Source organism: Diplotaxodon limnothrissa, linkage group LG11, assembly GCF_057381915.1.
Source record: "Diplotaxodon limnothrissa isolate DT_005_m linkage group LG11, D_limnothrissa_male_GT1.1, whole genome shotgun sequence".
Taxonomy (NCBI): Eukaryota; Metazoa; Chordata; class Actinopteri; order Cichliformes; family Cichlidae; genus Diplotaxodon; species Diplotaxodon limnothrissa.
Genome location: NC_140606.1, coordinates 30,928,506 through 30,941,931, shown reverse-complemented (window position 1 = coordinate 30,941,931; position 13,426 = coordinate 30,928,506). Strand labels below are relative to the sequence as shown.

Sequence of the window (13,426 nt, the reverse complement as noted above, 5' to 3'; positions counted from 1 at the left end):
TCTATAGCACCTGTCACTGGCTGTACTGAGACGCAGACAAGTGAAGAGCAACAAAACCAGACCACTCCGGCAAAATTCCTACTTAACGGACTTCAACCAAAGAATTAAAATGTCTGTAAGGAGAAAAAAGCAGGACACTGACAGAAAGCGCTGCATATTAATCTATCTTAAATACTCGAGGCAGGAGCCTTAAATTTCCCAATTTTTCATCCACACAAGAGGCCTCTCAGAGACATGAATGATTCATCTCTCCAACTCCTTTTAGACAAGAAGTGAAAATAAATGGAAGTAGGATCCCCCAGAGAGCCTAGGGGTGTACAGTGGGGCTGGATGAACAACACTGAGAACAGCAGGCTAAACCCACCAAAGCTCTGTATCTCTGCTACAACAGGAGCTATACTCTCCCTCTGGGTTAGAGCTCTCTTACTATAAAGAGAGAAAAATATTCCTCACACATACTTCACTCCTTATTCAGTCCTGGCCCTAGATCGGCACATTTCCACACGTATAAGAGAATCTGTATGTTTTTTTTGACTGAACAAGAGTTACATTTATGATTCAGTGTATGCAGATTAAGCTTTTACTTGAAAGTGAATTAAATCTTTCCTGAGAATGTCATGCATTGACCGGAGTTGTTGTTAATGACCTGAAACAGCAAAATAAATAAATAATAGAAACAAGACCCTAAGAGTGCAAGTGAGGAAAAACGCACTTTGGAGATGAAATGGATTTTGTAGGCTACGTTCAGTTTGTCTGCACGGCGTCCGGTCTTCTCAGGCACACACTGGAACAGCAGCCAAAAGCAGCGAAATAGATAAAGGTGTGAACAAGACTCTCCATTTCATTTTCATGACAGCACACTAAGATAAAGCCCAGGGCTGTCCTCCACATTATTCTGTTTAACCTCAAAAAACATACGGCACAAAGAGAAGAGGCTAATGAAAAACAGAACTTTCGGACAATAAAAACTATAATGTCACATCACTTAGGTTGTCGGAGGGGGGGTCTGTTAGGTTTGTTCAATACTCAGATGATGAGACTCTTTACAGGCTTCAAGTAGGCTATGAAAACAATCTCATAAGGTGCGGCCACAGCTGCTCATTGTGATTCCTTGGCAGATCTTTTCTGACTGTCTTCTAACATTGCGAGCATTGTTCCTAATATAATGAGGCTCACAACTCCTGAGCAGCTGGAGGATATGCCTTGTACACTGACACCTTCCATTCATGATACAATTTGTCCTAATCTTTTCAATAACCAAGACAAATAGTCCTGTTTCAAGTGAAAATGTAAGAAAGAAGTTAATAAGCTATTGACCTTAATGCTCTTGTTCTTATATGTAGCTTATGTACATTCAAGTAATATGAATCCTCTGGTAAGCCCTCACAACCTTTTGTTTAATAAAGACTGCTGATTTTAACAATGAGCCGCTGCAGAACAGAGAGCGGCACCTTCCTCTGGGCATCAACAACACCCCTCCTCCCACGAAAACTCACTGACCCAAACCCATTTTTTCCAGTCTAAGAGAAATGTCAAGTCCAGGCCTAGAACTCGTCTCTTTGAAGGGAACATAGCAGCCAAATATAGCCCGCTCGCCTCTATGCCTCCTGACATACATCAGGCTCTACGGGTTCTGCTACCAGTGGTTAAATTTGGCACACTGTCATGTAGTCACTTACTATTAAACATCCTAACTATACAAAGAAAATTATAAGCGAGCAGTCGAGTGTACACTGTTGCCTGGTAACCTAATGCCATGTTGGGGATTCATCTTGTTATGGAACAGAAAGCACTTACAGCCAAAGCCAATAATAGATCCTGGACCACACAAAAATAGTTTAAGGGTGTCAACAGGCATGGCCATCATGAAGCTGAGAAACATATCATGAGAGGTGTATGGTTAAGAAACACATGTCACTTGGTGTGTTTTTAGGAATTGCTTAAGTGTTTCTGTAACAGCAGTCATTGGTGAAATTACATAATTATGGTTCATCTGTCATTATGAGTGGAATGATGGATGAAATGAGAGCTTATTTCCAAGTGTGAAATGCTGCTAAAGAAGACATTATGCTGACTGCCACTGGCGGCTGGGTAAAAATTACTAATGCTGTTTTTAAGGCTTTTTGGATCCAGCAGAATTACATAAATGTCCCCCGACTTCTGAAATATGTAAATCATGACAAACTTGTGAGGCATGTTTTACAGATTTTCTACACGTGACAGCCTCACACAGACCTACAACAGTGCCTGTTTTTGATCTAGCTTTTATACATTCAACATTAGCTCATGACAATTAGACTACAGATCCTGCCTATCATAAAAGAAAAACATATATATATATATATCACTAAACTTACTGGACACTTTATTAGGTATGCCTATTCTAATGCTCATGAATGCAAACCTCTAATCAGCCTGTCACGTGCATTTAGCCATTCAGATATGTGATTTAAGGGAAGATGAGTATTTCAAAAAATGGCTTGTTGATGCCAAACGTCAGAAGAGAATGGACAGAATAGGATGTGAACAGTAACTCAAATAACCACTCGTTACAACCAAAGGTATGCAGAAAAGCATCTCTGAATGCACAGCACATTGCTGTAGCATTGTTTAAACATGACATCTTAACTGAGTGCTGTTGCTGACTGTGTCCATCCCTTTATGACCACAGTGTGCTCATCTTCTGACAGCTGCTTACAGCAGGATAATGCACCATATCACAAAGCTCAAATCATCTCAAACTGGTTTCCTGAACATGACAATGTGTTTGCTGTACTGGCCTCCACAGTCGCCAGAGCTCAAACCAACAAAGCACCATTGGGATGTTACCGGAACACAAGATATGCATCATGTATGTGCAGCTGACAAATATGCAGAAGCTGTCTGATGCTATCATGTCAACATGGACCAAAATCTCAGAGGAATGTTTCCAGCACCACGAAGAATCTATGACACAAAGAATTGAGGTAGTTCAAAAGGCAAAAAGAGGTCCAACTTGGTACTAGCCATTTTTTCTTTAACCTGGCTTAGGAATTAAATATTTAACAGTGCTTAGGTTACACAAATATGTCAACATACTGTTTATAAATATTTATACTAGAGATGGCATGATACCACTTTTTTATGTCCGATACCGATATCATAAATTTGGATATCTGCCGATACCGATATGAATCCGATATAGTGTTTTTTAATCGATAAAACTGTTTTTTAAATATCTTGCTGCATTTTGCCCAAGTTCATACTCAAGTTTTAAAAAAAAAAACAACAACACTAAAGCTATTTTGTTATACCTGTATGCAAATTTTTTTTTCATAGTTCACCAATACTGATCAATCTAATAAACTTAAACCTACACCATCCTCCCAATTCTGGTATTTTAAAGAGTACTTAGCGTAAATATTAAGCAACCTAACTAATAGGGTTTCAACTCCCAGCAACAACAACAAAGAAAAACAGGGAACAACCCCTCACGCTCCACCTCATGATGCTTAATCGATGTAATCAACCTTAATTTGATGCAGTGTGAAAAAAAAAATGCACAGAAATCATTTTTTTCAAGAAATATTAAATAGATTCAACATCTTTCTTTAACAGAATTGCAGACTGCACAGCCTTCCCAAAGCAAAAAGTACTATAGCTTACAAGGGTATATATTAGACTTAATAGTTACTATATACAGTAATGGACTTCTATTCATTTTACATCAAATTAAAACTTTGGGTGTAACATTCAGATAATTATTTAATAAAAGCTAGACATTTTAAATGAGAATAAGAAAGAAAAGTATGTCTTTGTGTCTGGTTTCTTCTTTCTGGTGCAAAGTGGGCCAAAAACAAACAAGAGGGACGGACTCGCGACAGAAAAGCCGATCAGCTGATCATTTCACGATTGAAGTAGCAACAGGAGAGGGAGGGAGAGAGGCAGTCGCTCCATATATCGGTTGTTAAGCTGGAATGCTTTACAAACATTCAGAGATGAACTTACACACTTGCTTTACTTCTCTCTGGGATAACTTTGTCGGAGATGAAATGCCACATTGGTAGCGAAGCTCCAGATGCTCAACCAGACCACCACAGGTCTTGCAAGCCACAGCCACTCTATCACGTGAGCACACTGCTCCGACGTGCTATGGTTATGAGGCGAGTTACGGCGTGTTGTAAGTTTTGTGAGGCGCTTTCGTGACATTTAATGGATCGGATTACATTTTTTATTTCTCTCCGATATCCGATCCAGTAATTTAGGTCAGTATCGGACCAATACCGATAAGTAATATCGGATCGGTCCATCTCTAATTTATACTCTTACAAATGTTGAATAATGTAGCTCAGCAGCCTTTAAAATTTCCAATCAATAAAATAACTCTCATGAAACAAAAGATCCTGGCACTGATTAACATCCATATGCTGTAGAGCTACAGAGGACACATTGGTGCAGCATACACATCCTACTTCTGAGGTAGTCATTTCTTGCTCTATGAAACTCAATGCTATCTGTACAGGAAGACCCTCCTTGTTTTATGTTTATGTGTTGTGGATGTTGGATTAAGTGTCTAAGGACTCTGGGAAGAATAGCCTAGGCCGACGCTGATGCTAATGGGGATCCTGATTAAACAAACAAACCTGTAATGACCATAATCTGGTCACAGAATATGAATGATGATAACAATGACTGCGAGGCTAATATAATGAAGGTGTTAAGGGCTTTTAATGTGTACTAAACAAATCAACACATAATGCTCCCACTTTAATATTAAATTGGCAGCACCTCATTTGGAGGCCATTGTGGGCCATTAATGTATTCTGACATATGTGGACAAGAACGTTTGTTTTGGAGGAAATCATTTCATTGACAGGGGTGCAAAAAACTTACACCTGGAATTCATTTAAATGCATGAATGTAAATAAGAAGCAAAACTCAAAAACTTTGACCTGAGTTTTGCTGGCGAGATAATCAGGTGCCTCCAGCGTAGACGTCATAAATAAATAGCTGTTTCACAGACCAAATGGCTAATGAATTTCTTCCAACTGTTGCTATGCTCTAGATATTTTAATGTATTGCTAGACTGGCACGACAGCACATGCACAAAGGTGCCCAATTGTGTTTTTCCTTTAATGTCTTTGTGCCCAATTGAGGCAGAAGATTAGCTCTATCATTCTGTCATGTCATCCAGCACAAAACACCACCACATTCTTTTTCTCTATTAGAACTGCAATTTATGCTGCGTGACATGAAGGCTGCCTTCACGCTGTCACGGTCAGTCGAGGATGGCACACAAACACAGGAAATAAATCCACAGTGACAAAGCGTAATTCATCACTTTCATCACTTCAGTTGTGGGGAAAAAAAAGACAGGAGAAAAAAAAGGAAAAGGCATTGTATTCGCTCCACTTTGACAAGCTCACTCCCACTTCTTATGTCATCACTGGTAGCAGCTGACAGATTACTCTGCGGCATCAACAGAATATTTTTACTGATACAAATCTGGCAGACGTCAGCTATAGGACAATGATAATATTCTGCTATAGTTAACATGCATCGCACAGCGGGGAACTCGCGCAACACGCTGCTTCTGTGAATAGTTCTTGCCAAGAGAATAGCTGAACATGGTAACTTATCAAGTCCAGTGAATAATTCACAGATGCCTGCCAAAATGTGTTCTATCAAAAACATTTTGTCTCATTAACACATTCACTGGTACTATGAAATTATGTGTTAGGCTAAGTGTAAGGTGCTGTTAAAATGACTTTCTCTCCCTGACACAGCTCAGATGGTACCTGCCCCCTCAAGCCATCTGAGCAGTGTAGACATCTGTGAGCATTAACCTGCCAAGAACAAGTCTAATGTAAAAATATCATAAATATTCTGAGATGGAAAGACAGCTGAAGGGTCATTTTGACTGGCTGTGAAAGGCTTTTATGTCAACTTTGAGCCAAGTTTTTCTTGTCTAAGTGAAAATGTCATGTGTACACTGGAGGCTCTGTGCTTCTTGTGTTTTCCCTTTTACCTCGCTCTGAGAAGACTGAAACACATGACACCTGGGGAAAGAGCACTGCTTACCAAAGCCATCTGCTCAAAGTTTTTGTTGGAGTGACAGGGTGTCCAGCAAAACTGAGAACCAAACAAACTTCATACATAGCACTGTCAGTTAACTTTCATTTAGTTACTGGCAGCTATTAAAAAAAATAAGCGTCTTACTTTTGAGCAGTCATGGATGTTGCCATGTTATCTGCCTGTCTTGTGGTTTTGGTTCTTCATTATCTGTAAAGACAATATGCAAAAAATAAGCTGTAGATTCATATCTGCATTTATCGCATATGAAGTGCAGCAAGCTGAGAAATGTTTATCTCTGCAATCTTTCACTACTACACACTTACTAGTTCCAGGTTAGATTCCCTTTATGCCTTCTGAACTGCCTTAATTCTGCGTCGCATAGATTCAACAAGGTGCGATTTTGGTCCACATGACTGCATAACATGGTTGCTGCAGATTTATCAGCTGCACATCCAATGATGTGACTCTCACTTTCAACCACATCCCAAAGGTGCTCTGTTGGATTGAGATCTGGTGACTGTGGAGACTATTTGACTACAGTGAATTCTTTGTTATGTTCAAATATGGGATGATCTGAAATTTTGGACACGATACATTAACCTCCTGTAAGGAGCCATCAGAAGATGGGTACACTGTAGTTAATAAAGGGATTAACATGGTCAGCAACAACACTGAGGTCGGCTGTGGTGTTTAAACGATATTCAGGTCATCCTAAGAGGTTCACAAGGTGCCGACAAAATACTCCCCACACCACTGGTCAGAGGGCCCGGTGGCACCAGTGTCCGGCAGCCTCGCCTCTGTCAGTGCGCCCCAGGGCGGCTGTGGCTACAATGTAGCTTGCCATCACCAGTGTGTGAATGTGTGTGTGAATGGGTGGATGACTGGATATGTAAAGCGCTTTGGGGTCCTTAGGGACTAGTAAAGCGCTATATAAATACAGGCCATTTACCATTACACCAACAGCAACAGTCTGAATTGTTGATTTAAATCAAGATGGATCCATGCTTTTATGTTGTTTACCCCAAATTCTAATCGTACCATCCAGCAGAAATCAAGACTCAGACCAGGCAACTTTTTTCTTCCAATTTTCTGTTGTTCTGTTTTGAGATTCAATGTGTGTATCCAGAGATGCTTTTCTCCACACTTTGTAACGAGTGGTTATTTGGGTTACAGTTGAGCGGTCTGGCCAGACTTGTCACTTAGGGAACTGCTGCTCACTGGATAATTTCTCTTTTTCAGACATTCCCTGTAGAGGTTGTTATGCGGGAAAATTTCAGTAGGTCAGGAATTTCTGAGATACTCAGACCAGCCTGTCTGGCACCAACAAACTTGGTACTTAAAAGACACTTAAGCCACCATTCTGATGATCGGCTCAAACTTCAGTAGGTCATCTTAACCATGTCTACATGCCTAAATGGAATGAGATGCTGCCATGTGATTGGCTGATTAGATTTTCACATTAATGAGCAACTGAACCAGTATAACTAATGCTAAAACTGAGAACACACAAGATTTTCATATGTAAAACACAAAAATTGAAGTGCTCAGATACACCATGAGATACTTTACTTGGCTATCTCAGTTCTACCTATGAATCTATCTTGCCAATTATATTATTAAAACACTGTTCACATGTTGAAGAACCAATAATACTGTTCTGATAATATTATAACAGTGTAATGAATCATTCTGCCTTGTGAGCATATTCTGGGTAGGCCTGTGTACTTTTTTTTACGTCTTTCACTTGCAGTGGAGTATTTATTAGTGTCGTTTGCTTGCTCCCTGCTCTGAATGCTTCTTTCACCTCTAATGCAAAGCAGCTCTGAGAATTAATTAACCGAAGTTCTGTGTTGAGATTTTTCTTTTCACAAACAGACTACTTAAAGTTCTAATTACACTCCTAGTTTCTGCTCTTAACCCCGTGAGTGTGTCATTCCGCTCCTTGTTTAAAAGCTATACGTATATTAGCCCGTCTAAGTAATGAATAGTCTACTTTGTGACAAGGAGTGATGCTATCTGGTTGGCTGACGAGTTCTTTAATAATGACTTTAACGCTTCAACCGACTTCGATGAGATCATACATTCGCAAGCGAGTCTATTTATAGGCGCCAGCCTGCACTACAATACCCCACATCTTGGAACTAATAACAGTCTGCGAAACCAGCAATGATGAGGTCACTTAGTAATTCAGAAAAAAAAACATTTCCAGTATTGTGGTTGTGTGAAGAATGTCACGAATTGCTCTAATACTCACAGTTCCGGTCCACTTTTACTGGCGGACTCACAATCGATTAGAGGACGACCACCTGTGACTGCAGAACAACGGTTAACCGTTCAAATATTAATGCGCTGAACTCGCTGTCTAGCATACTGTACAGCGAACTTGCCGTTAACATACAGCATATTGTTCTTACACAGCTGGCTGCTAAAACCTATATATTAGTTAATACTTTGTTTGTACCCTCTAAGCTATCTTATGAAAGCTCTCACATACTCTTAAATATTTCACAGCAACACTTGTATGAAACACACTAGTTTTATACGTGTATTTTTTGTCACTTAAAAAGGCTTAAATGAACTCTTTCACTACCTCGGGCGCACGGTTGAGGGTTTGATGTGCAGAATGTGAAGATAGCTCTCTGCAGGGGGATGAGGATGCAACGGGATGAAGCTATAAAAAGCCTTAGCTACTTCGTCGAAACAGGGCATAGAAATCCCAGCCAGGGTAGTGGCAGACTGAGCAGTCTGTCTGCTCCGCTGTCCTCTGATAATCGCAGTTGACGGAGAAACGAGGGCAGCTCCGGTCGCTGAGTGTCCTCAGCAGGTGCACCGCAAACTTCATAAATCAACTTCCTTTGTGGAAAAAAGATCTTTTAACTGGTGTTATAATTTGAGCTTTACAGCTAGTGTGCAAATAATCTGTGTAACCTTTACTCTTTTATTATTATTATTATTATTATTACTATTATTATTATTATTATCAGTCACTCTAATTAGAAATCAGAGCACTAGTACTGATAATAGGGCTTTGGGACACTAGTGTCTGTTGTTAAGGGGCTATTATTTTTTTGTTATTGCATAACATAAAATTCCAAAGTGAGCGTTTTGACAGCTGCATACACTTTGCAGTGATGCACCATCTAAAAATAGCACATACAGCGTCTAATAACAAGATCATTAAAATGGAAACAGCGCCATCTACTGGTAATTACATTGAATGCATTCAGCTATAAATTAAGAACATATTAACAAATGTTGAGATGCCCGGTTGTCAGACAAGTTCGCATTGTCATTTTATTATTTTTTTTTAAAGCATGCTCTCAGTCACTGTCACTGTGCTCCTTCCCTTGCTTCAAAGTCATGAAAGAACAATGAAGCTTTGCATCCCCCCCCTTCTGATTGCCATTTGGTAAAAAGGAGATGCTTTTATCTCAGGCAGGAACAATGCCTCACTGATTATGTGATTAGCAGAAATTATATGCAGATTTGTCACCGTTATAAATCTGCAGCTGTCCGTGGACTCACATTTTTATTTGTCACTTCAAAGCATTCTTCAGTAGCTTGCCTTATTTTACTGTTCAGACCCACGGATAAATGTCCTCCTTTTAAGAGAACAAACCCCAGATCATCTGTTTTCACTTTTTTTTTCCCACATCACTGCTCAGATGTTTATATGTCTCCAGTTTGGTCTTGTTCATGAAATCAATGCTACTTTAATTCATTTAAGGTTTTGCTGAGCTCTCTTCTTTACAAACATTAAGAAGACGGTGTATAACTTGTTGAAAATCTAAGCTTTGGGTCTATATCAGCATTCCAAGAACAGTGGTGGGAAACAGGGAGATGAAATCTCTTCCGATCTTGTCACTTTCCTCCAGCAGCTGGGACTGGCCCAGTGGGTGACACCACTTTCATCCCAGAATCCCTACTGTCCAGCTGTGTGCTATCTCTCATCCTGACATCTGGAGAGGCAGGGGCACAGCCAAATATCAGTGCATCTGAGGCATGATCCTGCAGCTTGCCTGTGTCTCTGCAAGGGACCCCAGAGCTCGCATCTGGCCTCTAAAGACCGTGTCATTTGACAGCAATATTATGTGAGCTTTGTCTTCACAGGTATGTATATATACAACCAATCAGAATTTCTGCATTTGAACTACTTGGGGAAAAATGCAGCGCTGTGAAAAAGTATTTGCACCGTTAATATCAACACTTCACCGAGTTCCTTTGATTCCTCAGAGGCCTCCAATGGAAGACAAAACACTGATCAGTAGACCATTTAACACTTTATTACTTCTAGAAGGGAGATGCGTCCTGCATGACACGCTGCCGCGGATCTCAAAATGGCAGTGTGCCTATAACAGTTTTATTACAGAAGCTCTCTCATTCTAGTCTAAACAACAGTGTCTCAGTAACTTTCCACTAGAGATGGTCTCCTCTTATCTACTTTTTCCCAGACAAGCGTGAGCAAGAGTCTGCAGCTTTCTACTCCCCAAGGACACATGGTCTCATACCTTTATTTTCAGGGCTGTGTCCACTTAATACTACACTATATAACTTTATAACACTTATTAATAAAAACGCATAGCAATGAAAAATTATTTATTCCCAATAGTTCATATATGTACACAATATGAACATGTACATGTTTCTGATATCCTGAGAAAATGCCTTTCTAAAATTATGCTTTCAGTTATTGAGGGAAAGAAGCTATGCAAACCTACCTGGCCCAGTGTGAAAAGGGAATTGCCCACACTTGTTAAATCAGAAATTGGCTGTGATTTACCAGATTTTTTGCAAAGCCAAGTTCAATTACACAAGCCCAATTACTGCCAGACGTATTGCATCAAGAAAACACTTAAATAGGACCTGTCTGACAAAGTAGAGATCAAAAAGATCTTAAAATGCAACACATCATGCCACAATCTAAAGAAACTCAAGAACAAATTAGAAACAAAGATACTGATATCTACCAGTCTGGAAAAACCAAGAGAGATATGTATACTTAAAAAGATTTTTTATAACAGTCCCATCTGACATAAGTACTGAGAGGATTTATTCTACTGGTTCTCTCATATTTATGACAAAAAGGTATATGATGATATACGTTCGGTGGGTTTTAGTGAATAGAGTCATCTTGTAAAACTGGAAATCTAGCTCAGAAGCAGAAAAATCTTAATTGAACCTTGAAAAAATGACATTATACATATTGTCTCAAGCTATGGTTTAAAATATTCCTTCAAACCTTCAATAAATGTTTCTACTGTTTAGGTTATGCATCTACTTTAATATAAGAACATAGTTAAATTTTTTTATTCCATATCAAAAGCTCAAGGTTATTAGGTTATTTTATATTTTTTGTAGTATATATCCTTCGTTCTGTGGCCGTCTCTTTTACAAGCACGCCCCACAAGGGGTCCTGTAAACAAGAAGAATGTAAATACAAGGTCAGGGGGCAGTTTTTAAAGCATGCTGGAAATTGGGGAGGTATGTGTGTAAGCATCTGTTTTCTTCATTTATGCTTTTACTGTGTTTCTTCTCTTCCTAATTGAATTGGTGGGAACCTCCCCTCCGTCACAGCCCTGGCAGTGAGAAAGTACCCCCACTGGGGATACTTTGGCCTTTGGGAGGGCTTAGAGACAGATCCAGGAGGATTACCCCAAGCAAAGGTGACCAGTCTATATCCAAAATCATCCACATAGCTGCAACGGTGTTTTTTTTCCATCTCCCCCAACCTGTAAATCCACTGCACTGAAATGTGAAACTACCCCCAAAAGTCAGTGAACATAGCCCCCATTCTTTCACCAAAGCCCTGCTACCTTCATCACTAACTGGCTGTGCCATGCCGCTTTTTTTTTTTTTGAAGTCCTAATGGATTGGTTGGATAGTAAACACTACGACCTCTTACACCTCTAGGCAAATGCCTGAATAGTGAAAGAGTTGCACTAAAAGCATATTAATGACACGATTTTCTCACAAAGAACAATTGCACTTTATAATCAGTACAAGTGTTATTAATCTTTTACTGTTGTAGAATACTATGAATTAGAATTAGTATTTATTGTTATTATTAATACATGAAATATAATTAGATTAGGTGCCTTACTTGCAGTGACAGTCATTTACACAATACAACATTGCATGTAACACATAACACTATTTTATTAGAACACCACCACACGTGTTGCATTAATGCACATCATAATGACTATTACATATGGTGCCATCAGTGCGTTTGATGCCCTGCTTGCTAGCAGATAGAAACTCCTCTTCATTCTGCTATTCTTGAAATGCTATGTACTCTGTGAACTATTGACTCTACCAGAAATGCCTAGAGCTATCCTCGCCTCTATGACAGAACCACAGAGTCAGTAAGGACACCATAAAGAGACAACTTTTGCATCCCTGCCCTTTTGTTTTGTGCTTCCTGTCATTCCTGTTAGTCCTGTCTGTAGTGTCCTACCGGAAAAGAGGAAATGATGTAAATGTTGCATTCCACAAATGATTCAAATGTAAAAAACAAAACAAAACAAAAAAGGCAGCCTTGTCTTCAGGATTAATGATGCAGAGACTTGTTTTGTGTAAAAGGATTTTGTTGTCTAATCCTGTTAAAGCTCTAGGATCAGTAACACTTGTACATGAATAGGGGTGCTCTGAATATTTTTAACTAATGCAAAAGAAGGGCAGCCGACAAAAAATAATATTTAAATCACAAATCACTCCCCACCACCAAAACACATACATAAAATAAAATATTGTTTTAAATTGATTGCCATAAGCTAAAAGAGTTCCACTGCTTGTAGTTAAAAGGGAAGTCACTAGGTGGCCGTATTTCATCAAATTTCGGTGTTGGATCAGTAGACCTGAAACCCATTTCGCATTTTAGGACCGCCAGTAATTCACAGTTTTAATAAGTCAGTTTTAATAAATTTCAGATCTATTTTACTGTTGTCGCCGTAAAATAAATAGATAGTACTGTTTTGTGTTTGTGTTGTGTGTTTGCTTACCTTTTTTAAAAAAAAAGTTTCCAGGAGGCCCCCGTCAGCCCGGAGAACTCGTATTACTGCTGTCAACACTTGACTCCCAGTGGCATCCATGGAGTTGCTGCAGCGGTTGCATGGTTGTCGCACTTGTGCAACTTCAGGATGAGTCACAGTTAGTAAATAGAAAAACATTCAGCTGTTCTCAAAACCACGTTATTCAGAGCAGTGCACCATGGGTAAATTACAATGTTAATAAATGTCACGTGGAATATAGAGTTTAAAATTGCTCCTTATAGAAAATATCTACACTTATAAGCGCTGAGGGCAGTGCAATATTCAACAAAGTGCGTCTGTGCTGTTACAGAATGCAGCTGGCAACAACCAATCAGCGATTC

The 13,426-nt window shown here is 39.4% G+C and overlaps 1 protein-coding gene across 1 annotated transcript in view; it reads right to left on the bottom strand.

The window, feature by feature from the left end:
- hdac9b (histone deacetylase 9b) overlaps positions 1–13,288 on the bottom strand; it is a 42,993-nt gene extending 29,705 nt beyond the window's left edge. Inside the window, exons 1-2 of the mRNA XM_085366609.1 lie at positions 13,056–13,288; positions 6,199–6,261 (exon numbers count right to left, since the gene is read on the bottom strand). Coding sequence (XP_085222735.1) covers position 6,199 — 1 coding nt within the window. The 5' untranslated portion in view covers positions 6,200–6,261; positions 13,056–13,288. The remainder of the gene's footprint in view (positions 1–6,198; positions 6,262–13,055) is intronic.
- Positions 13,289–13,426: the final 138 nt, after the last annotated feature.